At 39.5% G+C, this 26,357-nt stretch overlaps 1 protein-coding gene across 1 annotated transcript in view; it reads right to left on the reverse strand.

The window, feature by feature from the left end:
* The window catches only part of GPR158 (G protein-coupled receptor 158), a 315,465-nt gene extending 293,308 nt beyond the window's left edge, over positions 1 to 22,157 (reverse strand). The window contains exon 1 of the mRNA XM_081136819.1: positions 20,535 to 22,157. Coding sequence (XP_080992945.1) covers positions 20,535 to 21,442 — 908 coding nt within the window. The 5' untranslated portion in view covers positions 21,443 to 22,157. The remainder of the gene's footprint in view (positions 1 to 20,534) is intronic.
* Between the last annotated feature and the right edge of the window lie 4,200 nt (positions 22,158 to 26,357).

Here is a 26,357-nt window from a genome sequence, read left to right on the forward strand (position 1 = left end):
GCAGACTTCCGGGATTGCACGTAGCTGCATCCCGTCCCCATTTCCATATATAACCCCATCCCTCAGACCACTCCTTAAGACAGGTTTTGGATGCCCATATGCTCCCTATCATCTTGGTTCGCTGGCCTTCTCAGTAAATACCTTATATGATTCAACCCTGCCTCCGTTGAATTGGACACAGTGGCAGGCAGCCCGAATCCCACTTGGGTTTCCCGGTAACACTTTTGCTTCTTACTCATGTTACCTTGGACAATAATTTTCTGATCCATCACTACAAAAAATTGACAGTAACAGCACATATGGTCAATATTAATGGGGTTCCAGGGCAGAAGTTATGCTGAAATAAAGAATTGATAAAAACAGATGCTGGTAGACTAGTTACCATCAGTCATTTACTCCTAACAGTAAATAACTAGCACAGAGCCTGGTGCCTTGAAGTGGGTTCTCTCTGTGTCTTCACATGGTCTTCCCCTTGTGCATGACTGTCTCCTGATTTCTTGTTATAAGAACACCAGACACATTGGATTAGGGCCAATCCTAGTGACTTAATTTTAACTAAATTACCTCTTTAAAGATCCTGTCTACAAATACAGTCACATTCTGAGCTACTGGGAGTTAGAACTTCAATAAATTTTGTGGCAACGCAAGTCAGCCTATAACATATGGTATCCTGTTTGGGATTCTGGAAGAGAAATGGGACATTAGTGGAAAAACTGAGGAAATCTGAATAAAATCTGTAGTTTAGTTAATAGTGTTGTACTAATATTAGTTTATTTGTTTTGATACTTTTACCATGTTTACATAAGAAGTTAATGTTACAGGAAGCTGGGTAAAGGCTATATGGGAACTTTCTGTACTATCTCTAGTAACCTTCTGAAAGTCTAAAATGATTTTGAAATAGTTAAAAACTTATTAGTTATAAAAAACTAGAGATCTTTGAAATGATAAAATAAGGGAAACTCAAAAGTTAAAGAAAAAATATGCAAATAAATAGAAAATGGGCAAATACACAAAATGAAAAGATGAAAGGAATGTTTAAAAACAGTATTGTGATTAATTATTATCTAACACACTTTTAAGAACTAGAGGAAATGGATAAAAAGGATAAATTGATAAAAATAGGAAATGGCAAATTTGCCCCAAGAGGAAATATAAATTTGATTAGGACAATAACATAAAAAATTTAAATCACTTCCCAGAAAAGTTTTAGGCCTACATAGTTTTGTAAATGAATTCTACCAAACTTTTAAGGAACAGTTCTTACATTTTTTAATTTTTTAAAACCAAAAAGAACAAAGACTGTCCAGTTCGTTTTATGTGATTTTGATTCCAAACCACAGAGGGACACTACATAAAAAATGTAGTCCCATTTTAACTATGCATGTAGATCCAAGAATCCTAAAGGAATAGTTGTCTAAACAAATTATTAAAATATATTAAAATAATTATACATCACGATCCACTGGCATATATCTTCAAGAATAAAAGGATGCTTTAACATCAGGAAACATACCCATTAAATTCACAGCATTAATTTAAAAAAATGAGAAAAACTATATGATTATTGTAATCAGTATAAAGAGGCATTTTACTAAGTTCAAATGCCTAATTTTTTAATGGTAAATTAGAAACAGAAGAAAACATCCTTAACTTGATAAAACTTGCTTCTATCAACATTATACTTAAAGAGGAAACTTTTCATTAAAATCTTTCCTTTAACCTGGCTGGGCGAGGCTCAGCGGTTGAGCATGGACCGAGGATCCAGGAGATCATGGTTCGATTCCTGGTCAGGGAACATGCCCGGGTTGTGGGCTTGATCCCCAGTCGGGGGCATGCAGGAGGCAGCCGATCAATGACTCTCTCATCATTGATGTTTCTATCTCTCTCTCTCCATTTCCCTTCCTCTCTCTGAAATCAATAAAGATATTTTTTTTAAAAAAGTTTCCTTTAAGTCAAGGATGCTTACTGTCACTGATGCTGTTTAGCATGGTACTGAAAGTTATGACTAATTCTATGTATAAAAGAGAGATGTAAAGATTAGAAGATATTAAACTGTCATTATTTGTAGATGATTTATCTAGCAATAAAATCAACAAATATGAGAACAATTTAGAAAGTTCAGCAAGGTTGATGGATACCAAATCAACATACAAAAATCAATAGCATTTCTCTACACCAACAATCTCCAACAAAAATTCTAACTAGAAAGATGCCACTTTAAATAGCAAAATTCTCTAGTAGTTAATTAAGACTATACAAAAGCTCTATGGACAAATTTTGAAACTGTAATGAAAGACAAAATAAATGATCTGAATAAATGGAGAGATAGCCCATGCTTGGAAAGGGAATAAGTTACTATATTTAAAATGTCAGTTCTCATCAAAGGAAGCTATAAATTTAATACAGAACTAATTAAAATTCTATATGGGTTTTTAAGAAACTTGACAGCTAACTTTAAGTAGAATAATAAAAGACAGCTGTAACAAAGAAGGGACAAGAGATAGGCCTTGCCCGAGCATATATTAAGACATATTACCCAACCATGGCGACAAAACATAATAGTATTGAAAGGAAAACAGACATAGGAAGCAGTGGAACAAATGGAAGGGTCAGAGGCATACATATGCATATAATGCACTTACAGGTATAAAAGATGAGAGTTTTGGAAACATGGCTCATTAAATGAATGAAAATAATAACTGGATCTCTATCCAATACCATTTACAACTCCAGATGTTGAGAGGTAAAACTTTAAAGTTAGTAGTTTATAACACAAGAGAATATTTTTGTGCCCTGGCTGGTGTTGTTCAGTGGTTAGAGCATCATCTCATACACCAAAAGGTGGTGGGTTCGATTCCCAGTCAGGGCACATACCCAGGTTGCAGGTTTCATCCCTGGTCAGGGCGTATGTGGGAGGCACCCAATCAATGTTTCTCTCTTTCTCCCTTCCTCTCTCTAAAATCAGTAAAAATAATTAATAAATAAATAAATAAATAAATAAATAAATGAATATTTTTGTGACGAGGTATTGAAAGACTTCTTAAATGAAACCCAAAAGTATAAGTAAACTGTAAGGCAAAATTTTGATTAAGTAAATAAAATTCCCTTTTCAAGGGAAGAGATTGTGGACAAAATTAACTGAGAAATGGCACATTGGGTGATATTGCAATGTCTAAAGTTGAGGAGGAAATGCTATCTAGAATACACCAGGATCTCTTGCCATGCAACAGAAATATAGGAATCATAATAGGAAATGGACAAAGGATGTAAACAAGCAGTTTGCAGAAAACTAAACACAACCGACTTACAAACACATGGAGATGCTTAAGCTAAGTAGAAAACAGGGAATGCAAATTAAAACAACAGTGAGATATCACTATACAGAAGTCCCCCTTAGCCACAGTTTCACTTTCTGTGGTTTCAGCTACCCACAGTCAACCATGGTTTGAAAATATTAAATGGAAAATTCCAGATATAATTGTTACGTTTTATGTTGTATGTGATTCTGAGTCATGTGATGAACTCCTGTGCGGTCGCACTCCCTCCCTCCCAGGACACGAATCGTTCCTTTGTCCAGCATGTCCATGCTGTATATGTTCCTCCATATCAGTCACTTAGTAGCCATCTCAGTTTTCAGATTGACGGTCATAGAATTGCAGTGCTTATATTCAAGTAACCCTATTTTACTTCATTATGTCTCGCTCACTTCGTCTCATTACATAGGCATTTTATCATCTCACATCATCACAAGAAAAAGGGTGAATACTATACAATAAGATATTTTGAGAGAGAACACATTCACATAACTTTTAGTACAGTGTATTATTATAATTATTCTATTTTTATTGTTAATCTCTTACTGTGCTTATTTATAAATTAAACTGTCATAGGTGTGTATGTATAGAATAAAACAGAACATACAGGGTTCTGCACTATCTGCAGTTTCAGGCATCCACTGAAATATTCCCCTAAAATAAGGAGAGACTACTACACATTCACTGAGCTGGCAAAACATTTGAAAGCTCTAGAATGCCAGGTGTTGGCAGCAATAAGAGGCCACTGAAGCCCTTAAGCTTTGCAGGTGGGTATGTGGACTGACGCAGCCTGTCTAGAGAGCAATCTTTCAATATTTCATAAAATTCTATTTACTTCTCCCTGTAACACAGAAATCCTGTTCTAGGGTTTGTCTTTCAAAGAAATTCCCACTCAAGTCCATAAAGGAGTGCATAAGCTTACCCCAGCGTTAGCAATGGCGGGAAGTAGAAGACCATCTCGGGGCCCATCCCTGGGACCCGACAGCTTCTACACCTGTGCAGCAGTAGCATGCTTTTAGTAATACAGAAGTGGCCTGGCTGTATATGTAGCAAGAGGAAAATATTTTTAAAACAGAGTTGTGTGAATAAAAAGTAAGCAAAATAATTAAATTTTTTGGCACACAACATGTATATGGGATAGGATCAAGGAAAAGAAAAGAGGCTTTTTTTTTTCGCCCCCCCCCCCCAAAGGGAAAGAAGAGTGATTTCCTTTCTGTTGCCATCTAACTGTAGAAAAGCCTAGAGTCATGTTTCAGTGACTTAAGTCATCTCTGGGTAACTTCCTCACTTGGGGACTCTCATCCTCAGAAAACTTTGTTCACAATAACACCGAATATCGCTGTCATTTAGCTCAAGACCGTAACTATGAGAAGCGCAAGAGAACCAAGAACGCAGTCTGAGCCCCTCTAGAACATCTAGAAGGATTTGACAACAGTCTGCTGTAAAGCAGGAAAACGTCCTCCTCCCCCTCACTGTTTTGCAGTAGACATGTCCAGAGAAGCTTGCCAAAACTTTGCATAGTGACAAACGTCTTCCATCTGTCTGGCTTCTTGTTCTTGGAAGGACTTTTGGAAATCGGGTCACACCTTCCTTGGGAAGATCTGTACATTTTGTGTGAGAAAAAATAAGTTTGATTTTTTTTTTTTTTAAAGAGATTCAATAAATATAAAATGAAGTAAGGTCAGTCAGAAGGGACATCTATTCTCCATCTGCAAATACAGTCTTTGTCTTTTTGGGTTCCTGAAGGTGATGCTTTTTCAAAGTTAAGTGCAGCACATCTCTTAAAATTACTACGGTTTAGAGTGTGATGACTGTTTTCCTGAAAAATGTATTTTGAGTCTGCTGCTTTTGCAGAGGTAGCTGACTTCATGTCTTATTTTGTGGTTTTCCTTCATTGGAATGCTGAGCTACATTTTATGTAAATTTTAAATAACAAGAGGACATTTTACAAAACATATCCCCAGTGTCACTTATATCACCTCTTTGAATATGACCATTTCTGAAAGGGGTGAGACAGTCCTTTGTCAGTCAACTCAATACAAAGAGATCATCTATACTGACTCATTCAAATAACAATCCTATAAAAGAGGAAGTACTTTGCTCATTTTATAGAGGAAGAAAATAAGATTCAGAAAAGTTACATAATATGTCCAAAGTCATAATTTGTTTAATTGCTAAGCAAGGAAAAGTAATAAAGTATAGTCAGACAACATAAGTGTCTAATGTGAACACTATAATCTGTTTTAAAATATATAATAATCTCATACTTTGAGTTTCCTGCTGATTTAATTAAACATGCCATTCATGTTAGTGTTCGGCTACAATATCTAAGTGAAAATATATCTTTCATTAATTCTTAAATTCTTAAATTTCTCTTCTTCTTTCTGTTGACTTAGTCATATAGCTCTTCATGTCAGGTTACCCAACTGATAATCTGCAGTTATTTTAAAATTCTAAATGAGTTTTGTCTAGACCCTCATATTTTATACAATAAAGACAAGTCAGCTGTTCATAGTAATTTTTCAGAGAAAGATATATAGCTTGTGTCAGTGGATACTTCTGATCCAAAAATAATAACAATAAACAGACCCTAAAGCAAATAGAAAATGTTCCCAATTGGAACTTAAAATAAGGAGCTTTGGCCCTGGCCAGTGTGCTCAGTAGATTGGAGCATCATCTCGTACAAAAAGGTGGTGGGTTTGATCCCCAGTCAGGGCACATTCCCAGGTTGTGGGTTTAATCCCTGGTCAGACCATGTGTGGGAGGCAGCCAATCGATGTCTCTCTCTGACATTGATGTTTCCCTCTCTCCCTTCCCCTCTCTAAAAATCGATATTAAAAAAAAAAATAAAAAATTAGATATCCAAGATGTGAACTAAATGTAGGTTTTATTTGTATGCTTTGAACCCTTTGCTTTAAGTTATCATTTTTTAAGTGCTCATTATGTGTCAAACATTATGCTAAATGCCCTTAAAAAATTCTCATTGAAACTGTATGTGACTGATATTCTCCCCAATTTATACTGCAGTTATATGTGGTCAGTACCATTCCACCTAAACAATAGTTAAGAAATTTTGGGACACAAAGAGGTGAAATTGTTTGCCTAAGGACACACACTAAATAAGGAAAAGAGCTGAATATGTTGTCCATATCATAGGTATAAGGGTAAGAAGACTGGTCAAAAGACCCGAGTTCAAGTTCTTATTCAAGTTGGTGAGTTAAGCATATGTATCCCTACCTCGTTGCTCTACATGCCATTACAATGGCTATAAATAAGTACAAGAGGGAATAAGAAGAAAAAACTGACCAAAGATTTGACACAGTTCTGTGGGATCACACTAATAATAAGCCAGGGTGGTGGCAGCTAAACCCAGGACATGCCAGGGAGAAGGTGAGGACAGAGATAGAACCTGCTCTTCCAGTAGAGTTTCAAGGATGATTTTAAGCTCAAAGTAAATTGGTTTCAGGAGTGGAAGTTGAAAATAAGGCAAACATCCAGGTGGTGAATTGAAGGACTTCTCAGCAGTTACACGAGTTGGCACATCCTCTCCTTGTGTGCATTGTTGGCATTTATTACCAAGCTAAAACCAAGAACTATTCTCTATAGACATTGAAAAAATGCCTGGGAGGAGCTAAAACTTCTAAAACGATTATTAATGTAGTTCTCACAGAGGTAAAGGTCTAGGATGAGCCAAAGATTGCCAACTTTCTTCTCAGGCATCCAAAAGTGAATGAAGCCTGACAGTCAAGGGAGAGTTTACTGAGGAGCTAGGCCTAGACCTCTGTCACAAGAATGCATGCCATCTAGCTGTATAAATTAACCTAGTCCTCTAATCATAAATTCATGAGTAAGGATCACACCTGAGGTCAACTGATAGTATAAAGAAGGACCTGTATGAACAAGCAAAATAACTGAAACTGGAACACACAGCAGTAATTCAGGAATCAGGTGATAATTTAACAGATATTTTAATTAATAGCCTCAAAAAGATTTAAGAAAATGAACATACAATTGTGAAAAAGAAACAATTAGAGCAAGAAAGAATTCATGAAAATGAAGAGAGATTGACAAACGAAATGTTACAGATAGAAGGAAATAATTTTAAGCAGTCATAAAAGGAAACTTCTGAGTGGAGAAGTCTAAAAGGGCCAACTAAGTGGTAAGGTTGATGAATAAAAAGAATTGCATCTAAGCACATCATCATGAATATTCAAAACTCCAACAAAAAAGAAAATATCTTAAAATTTTCTGTGAAGAGAAAAGATTACCTACGAAGATATAACAAACCAAGTTAACATCAATTTTTTTTTTACCGGCAAAATGAATGCTAAAAACAATATAATGTCTTTAAAATTCTGAAGGCAAAAGGACTTTGAACCCATAATTCTATATTCTGACAAACAATCAATCATGCCTGAAGACAAAGACATTTTCAGACATGGGAAGACTTAAAAATTTTACCTTCCACAGATCCTTTCCAAAAAAGTACTTAAAATTGTGCACTAAGGAGTGAAAAAAAAATAATTCTAGAAATAAGAGGACCTGCATCCAACACATAGTTGAATCTAAAATTTCGATAACTAGAAAAGATTTCCATGATAAGTATTCTGCAGAAGACCTAAAGCAACTTGTACAAATTAATGAGAATCCAAGAAGAATGTTATCAACAAAAATGTGACTATTCTTTAACAAATGGAATGATTAAGATGATCCTAGAAATAAGCAAAACATACAGTTCCTTTATGTTTCTTTAACATAAAAAAGAAAGGCAATTGGCAATTGCAAGAGGGGAGGGGTGGAATTATTTGAAAAGTCTCTCTACAGACATGCACAACCTGAAAGTAGCATGGTTTGAGCAAATAACTGATCTAAGAACAAAGAAAGATAAATCGTTGGACCTTGAAATGTGGAACACTCTGAAAACAGCATGGAATCAGTTATTCAAGTTTCAATTCTTAGAGGCAACTAATGGACAAAGCCTAGAAGTATTGGTTTTGTTTGTTTACTATAGTGGCAGAATATAAATGTTACTACCTTTCATTATCTAAAAATATTGGAATAAGCAACAGGAGTAGGAGAGTGAAGAAGTAAAGGTAAAGACGAGAGCCCTGCTGGCGTGGCTCAGTGGTTAAAGCATCTGCCTGCAGAGCAAAGGGTCGTAGGTTTGATTCTGCTCAATGGCTAGTTCCCCAGGTGGGTGCAGAAGGCAACCAATCTCTGTGTCTCTCTAACATCTGTGTCTCTTGCACATCTGTGTCTCCCTCGTATCCTCAGATGAGGATTAACAACAACAAAAGAGTAAAGAACAGAAGATACTATTTAAAATTTAGGGATGCAAAAATCAAGTTAACCAACAGGAAAAAATAAAATGTAATTAATAAAACAATAGAGAAAGTAGGGAAAGAAAAAATGAAATATAGAGAAGCTAAATTTCACATTTGTCAGACTGGAGAAGCTAATGGTGATTTTTTTTATTTCCTAAAACCCATAATCTCAATTTCTATTGTTAATAGTGAGGGTATTTTTCCATTGCTTTTCAGAGAGGGGGGGAGGGGGGAGGGAGGGAGGGAGGGAGGGAGGGAGGGAGGGAGGGAGGGAGGGAGAAACATCAACCAGGGCCCGGGATCCAGCCTGCAATGGAGGAGGTTAAGTGCCCTTGGCCAAAATCAAACCCGCGACCTTTAAGTCTGAGGGCCAATGCTCTAACCACTGAGCAAACTGGCTATGGCTATTGTTAATACTTTTTATTAGAAATATATTTCTGCCTATACTTGTTTTCTTGTCCTCCAAATTCATGTCCCAAATGTTCATGGTCTTGCTTCTGGCTTTTCTGATCTGACTTCTGCACCTTGTGCCACTGGCTGGCAGTTTTTCAGGCAGCCCTTGACCTCCACATCTTAGAACTCACCATCTTAGACCTCACCATAAAAGGTAACAAAGATTGTGTCAGAAAATGCCAAATGACAGGACCTGCCAGGACCAGCTTGAGAGAAGTCAAGGACCTGCAGGATGTCATCCTAGGGGAGGGGATTTGCACATGAGTTTACCAGCTATGCCTCTCCCCTTTTTCTCCTGCTGTCTGTGTCTGGAAAGTGGTTCACTTTACAGGTTTAAATCAGGGGGCAAGAGAACACCCAACTGATTTTTCCAAGAAATTCTGGTTTTGGATCTCTACCTCCCTTACCTCTCAAATATTCCAGTTAATCCATTCATACCTAAGAGAATGGAGCAACTAAAAATAGCAAATTCTGTGACTGAAATCTCATCAGAGAAACTGGAAAACCTAACTCCCAGAGCTAAGGGAGGCCAGGGCAGGAAGGAGAAGACTGAAAGAGAAATGCGCAACCAAAATAAAGCAAGAATTTATAATAAAATCATCCAAAGGGGAAAAAATGAAAATACATTTACAATTTACATATTACTACAAGGGTAAACATTTTTAAAGCACTTAAAATATTTCTATATTACCACAACATTTTAACCATTTATTGAACTTTACTCTCATCTTCTGCCTCATTACCCATCTCTCACTCCATCCCAGCAACGTTGACTTTCTTCCATTCTTAGAGCACTTAAAGCTCATTCCTATCTCAAGGCCTTTGTACTTTTTTGTTTTCTACCTGAAACATGATCACCTCAGTTTGTTTCATGGCTATCTCTTTCTCATCCGAGATTTAACTCAGAGTCACCTTTCCAGAGAGGTCTGCGGTCCACCCTACCTCTCGGCCATTCTCTACCACATTACCTTATATACCTACTGATAGCACTTGTTTCTGTCAAAACTTATATCTTATATTTAGTTTATTTTCTATCTCCCTCTCAGTGCACACAAAAAAAAATCCCTGAGAACTGGGATTTTTGTCTGTCGTTTTCAATATTATATCCTCAGTACCTATAGCCCTAGCCAGGCACATATTATATACTCTCTAATTTTTAAAAAGGAATAGTGCATTTCAGACATCATGCTAAGATCTTTACATATATAACTGTATCTGCTCTTTACAACAATGTACTCTACACCCTTTGCAGATAAGGAAATTGAGCCACAGAGGGAGTTATATAACTTGCCCAGTGTCACACAGTATGTGAAAGTGGAAGCTCATGGATTCAAATCTAGGTTTATAACCCCAAAACTTTCTCCTAGACACTCTCCCATGCTACCTCCCTGAAATATGCAAGGCACTGAGCACAGGGTGTCATAAAATGTGGCCTTTGCACTTGAAGAACGTACAGAACTGGTTGGGGACATAGGATGTTTGCATAAAGAGACAAGTCATAATAATAAGAGGCAGCCACTCCAATGAATGTCCCCCTCTTAAAGGTGAGGAAACACAAAAGAACCCAAAATCAAGTGAGGGAAACCAGCATACAGCTCAGTGACTCACCATTCCAAGGCTGAGGACCTGTGATTGCCCTGCCTGCATAAAGAACCTGCTAGTCATTCTAGCCATACCAATGGGATCGTGCACGACATTGGAGTGCTTCACATACCCAGAATGGCTGCAGCTGAAGTGGCTAAGTATTTATAATATTTAATTTCTAGTCTTAAAATCTTGTAAAATGGATTAAAATTTCTTCAAATACTGTTTACTTTCCCCAAATTTGGGGTTTAAGGACCAGCTGCCTCTGAATTACAAAGGCTTTTTTTTTAATAAGACTTCAGAATCCATCCCCTGGATTATCTCATTCACATGGTCTGGGAAGGGCCTGTGGACACACTATCAGGCTTTTCTAGTGATCTTGATGCACGGCAAGGTTTGGGACCAGTGAATAATGAACATACATTAACCTCTATGATGACTTGGGATCTTTTGATTTGTGCCTGTTATTAAACTGTGACTTCACTGCAGTCACAGCTAGTGTGAATGATGGTCACCACATCCCTGGGTCTCAATTTCCTCACCTGTCAAAGCAAAAATAAATCCGATTATATGATCTCTAAAATCTTATTTACTTCTAAAATTCTAATTCTTCAGAAAGGAGCTTTTTCAGGATATTGACTAAAACATGGCTTCCTTAAAGAATGCCTCCCCACATTATATATATATATATATATATATATAAAATCTATGTGTATATATGTATGCACACATATATACATTATGTATACATATTGCACATATAATATATATATACATTATATATATACATATATATACAAATACATACATACATACATACACACACACACACTTTCTTTACCAAATGAATAATGGGAAGCCTGAAATATAAAACATTTAACCATAGAAGTAGTGAAGCCATGGTAGCAACAGATTCTGCAAATAATTTGTCTAGTTCTTTATGTGCCTTGATGACATATAAATTTAAATTATTTAATATTCCATTGATCCATCAAAAATGGCCAGTTTTCATTCTGGGTTTTTCAGGTTCTATATGTGCATTAATCTTATGTTCCAAAAAAACCCCACAAGTATGTAAATAAATGAATAAATAGAAATGTGATTCGACAAACTTACACACTCACTCACATACACATACACATACATATAGAATCCTTGAAATAAAGATAGTTCCAGAATAGCACAATTATATGTGTTCCCTCTACACCAGCAACTTTCAACCATAGGCATTCCCTTATCCCCAAGAGAGATTTGGCAATGTTTGTAGATATTTTTGATTGTCACACTGGGCAGGGAGGTTGCTACTGGCATCTAGTGGGTACAGGCCAGGGGTGCTGCTAAACATCTTACAATGAACAACACAGCCTGCACAACAAATGATTACCTGGCCCAAACTGTTGGTAGTGCTGAGGTTGAGAAACCCTACTCTACATAGTGGTCTGAGGGATCAACTAAGGGGAAAACCAAACTCTTTATTCCATTCCAGGCAGCTGACTAGAAAAGAGAAAGAAAAAGCACACCTCCACAATTCAACATAAATTTCATTAACCAAAACTAGTTATGTGGCTACACCATAAAGTTTTATTTCCACCTTGACACTTGTAAGCACTTTAGAAAGGAAAGAGGTATTTTCTTCTATTTTTTGTATCTATAAGTGGTTTTTTACTCTCACTGTCCTGGCATTTTCTCACAATGTTAGTGAAATGCTTTGCCACATGGTGTGGGAAAGCATTTTGATAATCCTTACCTCACCTATTCTGAAGATAAAAGTTTCTGCAGCTTTTCTGGCCCAGTGTTTTATATATTGCACATACATTAAAAGTAAAATATGGTTACATGTTTTAGTATAGCTTGCTTTTTAAAGAAAATTATGAAGACCAACAGCAATCCAATTCATATACAACAGTAAGGTCTAGATTTTGTTTCCATATATGTATACTTTGCTGCACCTTGAAAACTTATAGACAGTAAAAGAACTTTATACTTGGAGAGTCCTTGGAGTTTGTTCTCCCATTTCCTAATATATAGTTCATCAAATATAAGATGCCATTAACTGAAAGATACACTGTTTTATTATGTACCACTGAAAGAAAATGTATGTCAATTGAAAATGACGTGCCCTCAACCATAAGACATCTCAATTTGAGAGACATAAAAATGTAATAAAGGTACATCTTAGAACTGCAAAAATATATTATTCTATACTATAATACCTTTTCCTCTTTCTCAGATAAAAGCCACATGTTATGTTATTCTATAAAAGTTCTTCCATAGTAATGTAACAAGGCCTACACATCGCACAAAACACATAAATGGTGAAAAAACTAACTTAAAGCATATACCAAAATCTTATGTAATTCTAAGGTTTCTTTCAAGTTATAGATGCATTAGGTACTTTGCTAACTAGACAGGATTTTTTAAAAATCTAGTATATAGTTTTTCTATGGTGAAAATTATATTTATTATAGTTTTTAATTGGGGAAAGTTGCAACAGATAACTAGTTATCTAGTTATAGTTTTTAAATGGGGGAAGTTACAACAGGTATTATAATGAATAAAAATTAACTGGATCTCAATTAATTAGAAGTATTAGTTAACTGTGAGAGAGAGAATGCCTTTGACAAAAAAGTAGGTAACAGGACTTTTGTTTAGGGAAAATGATCTTGGAACCAGATCACATTTAAGCTAATTCTGTGTTTTTTATAAATTTTACCTATAATGAAGGTAAGGAAACTACAGTTGACCCTTGAACAACATGGGGGTAGGGATCCTGACCACTCCCCGCAATCCTGTGCAGTGGAAAATATGCGTATAACTTTTGACTCCCTCAAAACTTAACTATAAATAGCCACTGCTGAACAGAAGCCTTACAGGTAACATAAACAGTTGATTAACACATATTTTTAATATGCTTTTACTGTGTGTGTTTTTTTAGAGAGAGAGAAACATCAATGCAAGAGAGAAACAGATCGGCTGCCTCCTGCACACTCCCTACTTGTGGATTGAGTCCACAACCTGAGCATGTGCCCTAACAGGGAAGGGAACCGGCAGCCTTTCTGTGCATGGGGTGATGCCCAACCAACTGAGCCACACTGGCCAGGGCAACACATATTTTATATGTTATATGTATTTTATAACGTGTTTGTACAATAAAAAGAGCAAAGAAAATCATCAAGAAGAGAAAAACATTTACAGTATTTACTGAAAAGAATTTGTGTTTAAGTGAACCCATGCAGTTCAAATCCATGTTGTTCAAGAGTCAACTGTAGATGTATCCTGTGATTGCTTTGAGGTACTCTAATATCCTTTGGGGGGGGGGGAGTCAGTCTTGGTTCCTATACTAAGTTTGGTGTTATAGAAAGGTTGGGAGGGGGAGACTGGGGGGACTTGAGAAAGACTTTTAGACAAGAGGATTAATCCTTTCCTAAGCTGAATAAGTATTTCATAGAACAGCCTATCTACCTAAATATTTTCATAGGTCAAGTTTTTTCCTATATGAAGAAAAACTTGGATGAGTAAATGCCCAGCCAAAGTAGAAATTACACATAGAAATAGTTTGTTTTTTTTACTAGAAGCTGAAAAGCAAATAAGCCTAAATACAGTAAAACTAACCCCAGTACATACGCCATAGCTGTGCTGGGCAAGAAGCTTAATAATGCTGTTAGCTACAAACTCTCCCCAGCACCAGTGAGCTGCCTATTTGACATAGTGGCCATCCAGCTGCGAAAGTTGTCAAAAGCTCAGCGCACTATTTTGGTAATTTTGCTTAAATAACCCTGTGAATACTGATCCAGAACTAAAGAGAGAAAACAAACAAGGCCCTAATGGTTCTATACCAACCAAGTGAAAATAACATCAACAACATACTTCTTGGCATCCCAGTATGTTACACTATGATCACAAAACACAGTGCACGTTGGGAGGGGAGCCTTATAACCCTGAAGAGTGAGCAACAAACTGCTGCCTTTCTGAGGCTGAAAGTAAAATTTAAGTTATCCAGCAGCGGAGGCTCTACAATCAGTCCAGTGTGGGCACCAGTCCCCTCTCCGGAGGGTAGGCATCTATTCTTGTTATTTATTTGGCATTCTTGGAAATCCCATTTCTGCTTCCAAATGCTCATTCTAGAAAATGGCAGGTAGTGCTGTACCACTGCTGCACCACAATAAACAGCCCGTTTTGAAATTTTAAGGCCAACTATAGAGGGAAATTGAAAAGGGTTATTAATGAGAGTAATTAAGGTGCTTCAATATGCCTAAACATTGGTGATCCTGAGGGAAATAACAGGTATACTGAGGCCCTTTCTTTGGAAACTTGTAAAACAAGTTTTACAAGTTGACTTTAAGTGAATTTAGGGATCTTTTAAGATCTGGACACTCAGATCATGCTTATTCTTATTTTGAAATGGAATTCTCATTTCAGAGAGAGAGGCAGAGAGAATAACTCAGTGTACACTGAGGCCTTCTGTAAATATTCTATGAATAAATGACCATGATAAAGTCAAACACTGGACATGTATAAACATGATCTGCATTTAAATGAGCATACATTAAAGGATCTCAGCATTATAATCAAGTAAAACTTCAAAAATTAAAGTGACACATTTGGTGGTGTGCATAATTATAGACTTTTAGGATTATAAAGAGCCTAAAGGTCACCTAGCCCAACCCCCTCAATTTACGGATGAGGAAACTGATGATTTGAAAGGCAACTGCTGCCCATGGTAACACTGTAAGTAAAGGATGTGGTCCAGGCTGGTGCCAACATCTGTCTCTAAGGCCAGTATTTCCACCAGGATCCACAGCCTTCACAATAATTAAGAATGAAACTAAGCCATCATTAAAATTATAAATTACTATAAATACAGCTAAACTAAGAACTTTTATGTTCAGCTGAGGACAGGATTTGGGAAGACAGAAGCTACAATACAGAATATTTACTGAACTTTCTATGTGATGATACTTCTTCATTTAGTTTTTAGAAAATCACAAAGGGGATACACTTTACTATTTAGTTTAGAGATGAAAATAATTGAGACTCAAAAGTCTCCTAAAAACCCATTGATCTACAACCCAGGTAAAATCTCTGTTTCCAAAGCTTACTTGTTGACTATTTGGACAGGCCACTTAATAATTCACAGAACAAAGAGTTATAAAGGTATTTGGACATCACTGAGTTTGGTCCCACATTTTAATTATGCAGAAACTGATTTCCAGACAGGTAATACAGCCAGTAAGAGACAAAACTGGGACTTGAGGCAAAATTCTGACTTATAAGAATAATGTTTTTCTCACAACAAAATATACTTGCTTTTATGATTAGCCTAAAAAGAATAAGTGAATAATACTTACTTAGGCCAAATATATTGTTTCAAACCATTACCATATTATATTTTTAATAACAACGTGAAAACAAAATTGCTAAGACATAGCAGCATAGGGTAGTAGAAAGACAATACAAGCTTCATAGCTAAATATATCTATATTTGATTTAGGCTCCTTAATTTACTAGCTGTGTTACTTTGGTCAGGTTGTTCAACTTTTCTGAAGTTGTAACTACCAAAGAGTACTAAGAATAAAATGCACTGGTATATATAAAGCACCTAACATATAGAATGTGCTCAATATATAATGATTCCCATTATTTCTAAACTACCACTAAAGAACAGTGCCACTTTAGCAAATTCCTTTAGCCCTTTGGGTCTCAATTTCTTCCACTCTAAAATGAGGCAGGAAAAAAAAAACAAAAAACGAACAAATAAAAAACACAAATGAATCCTAAGAACCTTTCAGTTCACCAAGAAATAAGTAATTCCCAAAGATTCCTTCACATTAATTTAAATTCAACAAACACTTAAGTACCTCATATCCACCCTAGGCCTGAACAGTTCCAACTACCACCAAGAAAAGTATCTACGATTTCAGCAGAATTGGACCAGCTGCATAGTACTTTAAGTTCCACAAAGAAAAACTACTATGCAAAACCAAAGCACTTAACTTTAAGGAAAACTCTACAAAGACATTAGAAAGCTAATGAAATAAATAAAAATAATTTAGGATATACCTTAAATTATTACTCTAATTTTTTTGCTAGGATTGAAGAACTAAAATATTTATACAATAGGACTGTAACAAAAGGTTCAAGAGATATTTAGAGCAACTAATAGCATTTTTTAAAAGAAAGAAAGGAACAATAAACATCTCTTCCCATGTGAGTTTTATGCTAAACGCTAAAATTTAAGATACTTGTGTCATTCTGAAACAGAAGAATAAAATCTCTGAGAGGCGTTTTACAGCGCTAAAGATTAATATAAGGAGGTAGTTGACCATTTTTGTACATTACTTTTGAATTTTGTGTTTTGGATTTACATTCTCTAAAAATAAAAAATAATGTAATTTAAATTATTGAATATTGTAAGCAAGACCTGGGAAAGTATGAACTGATCTTAAATGAAAATTTTAACTATAAAGTTTTTCCTCCTGTTCTCTTCCACAAGGAAGTCATTATCAATGGATTTTTTTTCCCATTACAGATAAGGCTTTTTATGAATAACACTCTACAGGTTCAAAATATATTTAAAGTCATGAGTAGAGCTCCTAACCATGGTTTCCCAAAAATTCACTTGAGGTTTACACTGTGGCCATACCTGTACAATATTATTGATCTGTATTTTAGAATATTAGAGTACACATCTTAGATGATAAAATGTTATCAACAGAAAAACTTTTGCTTTTAGTGAGTATGAAGGAAAAAAAAAAAAAGCCCATTTAAATACTATCTCAAATGTGTGAAATAATACATTATTTTCCTTAAAACTTAACAGCTTTGTTCTATAGGTTAATTTTTTTTGTCCTAAAAGATGATAAAGAGTAAACTATGTCCCACAACATACTTTGTGGAGAGCCAAAGAAATATGATTTAAGTGTATACATATCAACTTTAGTGTGAACCAGAGGCAGAAGGCCTGGATCCTGTATCTTTTGTTACCATGTGAATTTTGGACAAGTCACTTCACCCTTCTGGTTCTGTTTATCTATGAAACAACAGGAGGAACTATCAGATGATCTCTTTAAGGTTTCTTCAGTTCCTATAATTAACATCTGTGTGTATCCTCAATACAGCACTTGAGAGGCACAGGACATGGGGCAAAAGCACTCACATGAGAGCGCTTATTCTCCTCTCCATGTGTGCTGCCAGGACAGCCAGCTTCTGTAGAGAGCCAGACACTAAATGGCCTGGCTTCATGCCGTGGCTAAAGAACACCATCGATGACTATGAAAGCACTTAAAGAGGCTCAGCGAGAGGAAACTATTTTCTGAGTGCAGTCCAAAAAATAGGCAGGGGGCATGTGAGTCCTCACAGCCTCAGCCTTTCATCTTGGCTGGCAGAGGCACTGAGTTCAGTCAGGAAACCTCTGCTTTCTGAGCTTTAAGAGAAATGATCCTGAAAATGAATGGCTCTCATCCCCAGTCCCATGTATGATACTTGAAAATACACATTTTTATGCAGCAACTGCATTACATGTAGCAACCCTAGGAGTTTAGCATAGTGGTAAAAGTATGAAATTGGCTCAAATCCTGGCTCTACTACTTAACTGCTGTGTGATCTTGGAAAAGAAGTTTAATCTCCCTGTGCTTCATGTTCTTTTTCTGTAAAATAGGGAAAATAATAAAACCTAACTCATAGAGTTGTTGTGAGGATTAATTAAGATAACACATGCAAAGCAGTTAGCACAGAGCCTGACATAAAGTAAATGTTGGGAGCACAAGAGGGAGGGAGGGAAGGGAAGGGAAGGGAAGGGAAGGGAAGGGAAGGGAAGGGAAGGGAAGGGAAGGGAAGGGAAGGGAAGGGAAGGGAAGGGAAGGGAAGGGAAGGGAAGGGAAGGGAGGGGAGGGGAGGGGAGGGGAGGGGAGGGGAGGGGAGGGGAGGGTGGGGGGAGGGAGGGTGGGGGGAGGGAGGGAGGAGGGAGGGAGGAGGGAAGGAGGAAGGGAGGAAGGGAGGAAGGGAGGAAGGGAGGGAGGAAGGGAGGAAGGAAGGAAGGAAGGAAGGAAGGAAGGAAGGAAGGAAGGAAGGAAGGAAGGAAGGAAGGAAGGAAGGAAGGAAGAGATGTTGGATGGTTGATTGACTGATCCTGGGACCTGGGAACCCCTTTTTGGGTTTATCTGAAGGTTACAGACAATTTGCTGGCAGCGAATGGCATCTGCTAAGCTTTCCTCTTCTGAGCAAACAATATGGCAAAGACTCAAAGCTTGGGTCAGCTTTTACTAATAGGATCCTGCGGAAGTCAGGAAGAAATGAGATTATCCTGAAAGTAGGAAAGAGTTACTCTGGTTTAAGACAAGATGTTTAAAAGAGAAAACACACACACTTAATATGGTCATACAGAATCAGAAAAAGGGGTGTTTTTTTTTATTTATGCCTTCTCAAGTGTTGCCAGCATTAAAAGCCACAGAATTTTATAACTGGATGGCTCCATAGAGACCATCTAGTTCAACTTCCTGACTTGATAGAGAAGTAGCTGAGGCCCAGAAAGGTTAAGCAACTTAACTGAGGTCATTCATCAGTAAAAGGCAGTACCAAGACAAAGAAGCTTTCTAACTCCCCCATTTGCCCACCTAGTACTCAGCCTGGCATCTTTCACCCAGTTAGCATCCTGCCCTTGTGCCAAACAAAGCATTAAGACACATGCACAGGTTTCTCACTTTTGCCCAGGTTCCCAAAAAGTACAGAAGCAACCTGGACTGGATACCCCTCTTCCCCCAGCCTTTCCAGAGCCTCACAGCGTGGGAGTTCTGGAGAATCCTGGTGGATCTGTGGCCTCTTTGGAGTTTCTGCTCTCTCTGTTCCTTCCTCACATGAACCCTGAAGAGCTACTTCTGGAAGTTTCTCATCTCAAAGGTCAGGAACTTCCCAGGGCAGAAGTTATCACTTGTTAATTTGCAAATTTTCACCTTCCCACAAATGCCATACCCTGAGACAGGAAATACGTCAAAAGTTTCCTCCAAGCTCCCTGAGTAAGTTCAGTCAGAAGAAATTCCTCCCTCCCCCCCTAAAATAAATAGCCAGGTTTGTTTATGAAATGCATGAGAATGTGGAGGGCTGGAGAACTTTTAAGTACGCCTGACACACAGAATGGGAGAAAGAGGGGACCCAAGAAGGGGATATGGATTGAGAGGAGGAGGGAAATGGGTAGAAGGATCTGACCAAATTGCAAAGTCTGGATCCTGGAGACAGCTGTGCTGTTGCGACTGACTCACTGCTGAGGGAACAGAACTGCCAAGGGGGTTGCTGCTGTTTTACCAAAACAGATGGGTGGCCCAAACTACACACGTAGGAAGCAGGCAAAAGCTACCCCCCCGAGGTGGCAGAAACGAGGAACTCTCTCTTCCTCTCTGGTTCCCTTTTCTCTCGCATCTGGTGCTGGCCCTTCTGTGCCTGGCAGGCACCACCGAGCTCTCCAGGTTCCCTAGCGTCACCCCTGACTGGGAACTCCCCGCCACTCCCTGCTCCCCCAAGAACTGAAGGGGAGGGGAGGGGAGGGCACCAGAGGTTTTTCTCAGATCTGCCAAGTGCTCTCCCCACTGCCCCAGTCCCTGGCCCCTTGCAGGGAAACTGATCTGAGAAGCAGCCTTCGCTGAGTGTCTGAAACTGACAAACGTGGGGCGCTTCTTGTCCCGAAGCGCAGGAGCCCTCGCGGGGCGTCGCTCAGCCTCAGTCTCTGCTGCGAGGGTGGGAGGCGTAAGTGTCACATCCAAGTGCTCCTTCCCAGACCCCCACCCGCCCACGAAGCTGGAAGGGAGGCTTCACTTTGGCCATTCCCACCCTCCACCCCCCACCCCCCACCCCCACCCCCGCTCCCTACCTGAATTCCGGGACCAAGTTAGGCTGCAACCCGTAGAAAGCAGCGGAGAGAGTGACCAGCCACCCCGGCTTGTAACTCCCGTTCTCGCACTCCAGGTAAGGCGGGGACCACCGGACGGGGCTCCTGTCCCCGCCGAGCCCGTCCCGCCGCCGCCAGCTGTGGCCCAGGCCCCGGGGCCCCGGGTGGGAGCCGCGGCGGTGTACTTGGGTCCGCCACTTGCGCCGGAAGCCGTGGAACCACTCGGTCTCCAGCGTGGCGTTGGCCAGGTGGTGAGCCGAGGACGACAGGTCCTGGAGCAGCACGCGACTCTCCTCGCGCGTGGCCTGGAGGAAGACCTGCGGGGCGGCCGCGGGCGCGGACAGCGACTGGGTGCTGAAGGTGAGGGCCGCGCGCGCGATGCTGGGCTCGCCCTCCAGGAGGCTCCGCACCAGCGCCCGGTACCACTCCAGGTCGTCCTGCAAGTTCTGCTCCCGCGACTTATTGCTCTGCAGCATCATGTTGAGGAAGTTGGTGGCGTGTGTCAGCGTGTCCAGCGCCCCGTGCAAAGAAGGATGGGAGCTGGCTAAGGAGGGCGACTTCCCCGGCAGGCCCGCCAACTCGTAGCGGCCGGAGCAGTTGGCTCGCTTCAGAAGGTGGGAGTCCCCGGTGTAGAGGTAAGAGGCCACGTCCGTGGGCACCTCCTCGGCCAGTTTCTGCGCCAAGATGGTGCCGTCGGTGGAGCGGCTCCAAGGAGCCCAGGGGTCCGAGGCTGAGGCTCGAGCCGGCTGCGGGGCGTGCTGCTTCGCCCTCAGGGTCCTCTCCCGAGGGAAGCCCGGCCGCCCCGCGGGGTCGCGGATGCCGCCCACAGCTCCCGGTCCCAGAGGAGCGAGCAGGAAGCAGAAGAGTAAGGGATAAGCCATGGCTCCCATCTGCCTCTCTCTCGGAGAGGAGAGGAGGTCAGGGGGGGAGACACTTGTTAAATGTTGGTCGTCAACTGATCAACAGTAAGACTTTTCCTAGGAGTCTTTCCCCTTCTCCAGATGGCACCCGGTCGAAAAGGACTTTAAAATAAGAATGTCTCGAAATCGGCCCGCCGGCGGGCTGAGCCAGCGTCACAGGAAATCGAATCACCTGTGGCAACGCTGGCTGCAGCCGCTGCACGATGTGTCGGCGGGGGCTTTAGGCGCCTCCCAGCCTAGAGCCGAGCAGGTTCCCTCGCCTCCGGCGCCCGGCGGCCACAGCCAGCCTGCTGACGTCTTCCTGCTCGGCAGCTTCCCCGCCGTCCTCACCGAGGTGTGTTCCGGAGCCGAGGCTGCCGCTGCTGCCGCCGCGGCCGCCGAAAACGCTGCTCCATCACCTCGCCGCGGCGGGTCGTTCCCGCCTCCCGCCTCTGGCTCCGCCTCTGGCTCCGCTTCGCCCCGAGCGCGGAGCGCGCGCGCACAGACCCGCCCCGCGAGCGCGGGAGCCCGTCCCGCAAAGCCAAGGTTCCTTTGAAGATGATTGTCCTCTGGGGTCCGGAGGGCCAGGCAGCTGGTTAATTGGAGCTTTAGGTTTGGCCACAAACCACAGTCCTGCCTCTCCCCGCTCTCGGGAGGAAAGCCTATTTAAAGAGGCAGCTTGGCTTGGCCGCAACCAAACCCTGGCAGGGCCGCTTCAAGCCGTCCTGTTCCCTGTTTGGCCGGCTCCCCTGTCAATCAGCAGCCTGCTAGCTGTTGGGGTTGGGGCGGGAGCTGTCCAGTGCTGAACCCGAGGCGCACGGAGGAGGCACAGGAGGAGGCGGCGGCGCGACAGGCAGCAGCGCTGAGTCCTTTCACCCACTCGCGTTCCCCGATGACTCTGAACGCTGAGGGGGTGGGAGGAGGTGGGCGGGAGTGAGCGGAGAAGCGGAGCTTTTGTGGCTCAGAGGGAAGGAAACTTGAACGTACTGAGGAGGCGGGTGTTGGCGTCTTGCATGCTTAGTTCAATCAGCCTTTTCTTTTGCCTGAAAAAGAGGGAGAAAGGAGTTTTCATTTCTGACTTAAATCAGAGGGGAAGGACGTAGGATGGAGACGTGTGCTCCCCAGCATCTGCTCATTTTTGGCAAATCGTCAAATCCTCCTCCTTGTCGCTTAAAGAAATGATTAAAACCTACTTGCAGAGGTCTGAGCTGTGAGGGAGTAATGGAGACATCTACTGGCTGAGCCCTGAGAAAAAAAAATGCCACATTTAAAGAACCTGTGCTTGAAAGGGCGCTGGGATGAAGGGAAACGAGTGAAAGTATGCAAGTGAAGAGGTAGAAGGGAGAGAACCTGTGCAAGGGGCAGGACTCGGGCTCTGAGAAAATGAGAAGGGGTGAGTCTGTGCTGAGTGAGAAGGGAAGTCATCCCTAGAGATTGGAAAGTTGTTCCTATAGATGGGGATATCCCAGCAGAAGACAGAAAAGCTGAATTAAGTATGCCAAGCCCCTTCCCCAATTACTGGGAAATCCCTTAACAGTGGCTAATTGTTTTATTTGAAGCTTTAAGAATGTCTTTTGACATTCTTAAAATACTAATTAGTACTAGATATGTAGTGTTTTATGTACCTCCATTTCCAATTTTTCAAATTCCTCAAGAAAGACAAATAGGAAATTCCAAATTCACTTCAAATCCCAACTAATCAAAATGTCACTTGTAGCATTCTAAAATAACACTGATTAAATTTATTTTATCATTTTATTTTATTATCCCCATTGAGAAAATACCCAAGCACTGAAATGTAAGCTCCAAAGAGCAGAAGTTTGTCAGCATTGAATCACTGTAGTATCTTGAGCACCTAGAACACACAGAAATGCCTGACACATAGTATGTTTTCACTAAATATTTGCTAAATTAATGAGTAAACCAGAAGATCTTGATGATGAAGCTAATTATTTAAAAATTCATCTCCATACCTAAGATAAGAAGTCTGCATGATATGTCAATGATGAGGGCTTTTGGAATAAGACATAGCAACCAATTTTCCAAACTGCAGTGTGTGGTCTCCAAGTGAGTTTTTCATAGCTATGCAAAGGATGGTTATTAGATTTGTATTTACTTACAAGAAGATTTCATGTTCATATTCAACTTTTGTTTAATTTTTTCTGTGTAGTGTATGCTCCTTTGCTGAACAAAGGTCATCCCAGTTTAATGCTTTAGTATAGCACATGTGGTAATAATAACAGATGAGAATTCCTGTTTGTTTAATTTTTCAGAGTATGCAATATGATTTTTCATCTATTTAACCATCTAAAGACTGAAGTGTAATTTTGTCACTCATTGATTTAAAAAAAAAAAAAAAAACCTACATAATTTATTAGCAATTATTTAGTTTTCTAGTCTTGCACTTAAAAAGGAAGTTATAGTTTTATTAGTAGGTCTTTCTATAAGAATTCAATGACACAGCATACCTGAAAGACCTGGCTTCTGATCTTGGCATTGTTTTAAGCAAGATATATGACCACTGGCAAAACATTTAAAGTTTCTGTGTCTTGGGATACAAATTGTATCTGGCCCTCATGATTTGACATTAAGGGAGTATGGAAATGGCACCTGAACAACTCTCCAGGAGTGCCTGTCCTTCCCCTAGTGCACATGTAGTAAAAAAAAAGGAGGCTATGAGAAGGTCTTGCAAGTTTAGCATTCCTTTCAGTGGATCACCTTCCGTCTATATTGCCAAACAACTGGGGTGAACTAGTTGGGTCTAGAACAGCACAGCCCAGTAGAAGTATAATGAGAACCACAAATGTAATCTACATATATATAATCTTAAATGTTCCAGTAGCACATTTAAAAAGTAGAAAGAAAAAAGTGAAATTAATTTTATAATATGTTATTTAGGCCAATATACCCAAAATATTATCTCAATAAGAAAGCAATATAATAATTATTAATGAGATATTTTACATTTTAATACTAAATTTTTAAAATCTAATGTGGATTTTACACTGAAAGCACATGGCACTTCACACATTTCAAGTGCTCAATAACCATCTGTGGCCTGAGGCTACCACAGAGGGCAAGCTCTAGAGGTAGTGCATTGTGGTCTAGAATGCTCCAGAAAGCTTAGGTCCACTCAAGACAAGACACCATGTCTCAAGTGCTTTAGGAGGCCTGGTACATTTAACAGGTCTGGAGTCAAGGTAACTGATTAGGTAGACCATTGTATGTCTGTGTTAGTGTGCATCAGTAAAGGAAATAATCCAAAAGAGATTTAACACATATTCACACACTTCTAAGCAGATTATGAAATTCCACACCCATTCACAAAGACATATCACTCATTCAACAAATGTTGATTGAGCCTCTACTACACATCAGGCATTGTGCTTAGCACTGGGACAAAATAGACACATCTACACAACAGACACATGGACCTTATAATCAAATGGGTAGAGAAAGATAAGAGAAAAAGCAACATATAAATTTAAAAACTGCATACTGTGATATGTAGCGTGAAGAAATAAATGCTGTAAAGTGATAAAGAGTTCAGGTTAGGGGGCCAGGGAGCTTCTTATGTAAATACATAAAGGGTAGAAAGATTTCTATGATGAAGTAACAACTGAGCTGAGACCTAAAGAATGAGGAGTGGTTAGATAATAAGTAGTATTGAGCAATTTAAGGATAAGATGGAGAGAAACTTACACTAGGTAGAGGGAGTAGTATGTAAGTGCATTAAGACTACAAATATTCCATTCTTAGCAGGAAAGGGGACTGGAAGAAAATTACTGCAATAAACTGAAGTTCATAAATAATATGAAAAATACATACAATTTAGACCAAAAGAAAACCATTTTATAAAATAATCAAGTGATTCTAGCGTGAATAGCACCCCACTACCACCAAGTACAGGAACCTAATTTATAGAGGTAGAAAAATATCCATGTAACTTCAAAATTAAGAAAGAAGTTGTCTAAATGAATATTAATACTGTGTAGGAGTTTGGCTACCATAGAATAATATATACAGGATCTTAAGCCCAGTGTGGAAAGGCCCAATGCTTTTTCATCACAGCCTCAAAAGTCAATCTAATTGTTTCAGACCAGTCAAATTTGCAGTCAGATTTGAACAAGCAATATGCAATGGAGTTATGAGTTATTAGTTGTCATTATATGGTTGATTTATCACAGTTATAAAAAGAAAGATGTGATGTTAGCATATCTTTAAGTAAAACAAATTAAAGGAGGTCAAAAACTGCTGAGACCAGATTTTATGTGAGCAGTACAGGTATAGTTATTTTAAAATTTTAAGTGCTGCTTTAAATCATTTAAATAAGCAAGGATTAGGACAGTGGGATGTGGTGAAAGGACACTGGCTTCACAGGAGACTCAGCTATAATCTTGGCTCTGCCATTATTTAGTCATGTGACTTTTGACAATTTTCTCCACTTCTCTGAGCCCTTTTGCTTCATTTGTAGCATAAGAGTGATGTATTGTTACAACTGGATACATTACAACTGGAACAATTGCAGCTGAGTGATGGCTAAAGGTCCAGGTACATTTTTCAGGAACTCATTCTTTTCTTTTTAATTTAAATCATTTTTTTTTTTTAATTTTTCAATTACAGTTGACATACAATATTATATTAGTTTCAGGTGTACACCCCAGTGATTAAGCATTATATAACTTACTAAGTGATCATCCCAATAAATCTAGTACCCATCTAACACCACACATAGTTATTAGAATATTATTGACTATATTCCCTATACTTTACATCTGATGACTATTCTGTAACAGCCTATTTGTACTTCTTAATCCCTTCACCTTTTCACCCATCCCCTCAACCCCCATCCCATCTGGCAACCTTCAAAATGTTCGCTGTATCTATGAGTCTGTTTCTATTTTGC

Source organism: Miniopterus schreibersii (genome assembly GCF_964146895.1).
Source record: "Miniopterus schreibersii genome assembly, chromosome: 1".
Lineage (NCBI taxonomy): Eukaryota > Metazoa > Chordata > Mammalia > Chiroptera > Miniopteridae > Miniopterus > Miniopterus schreibersii.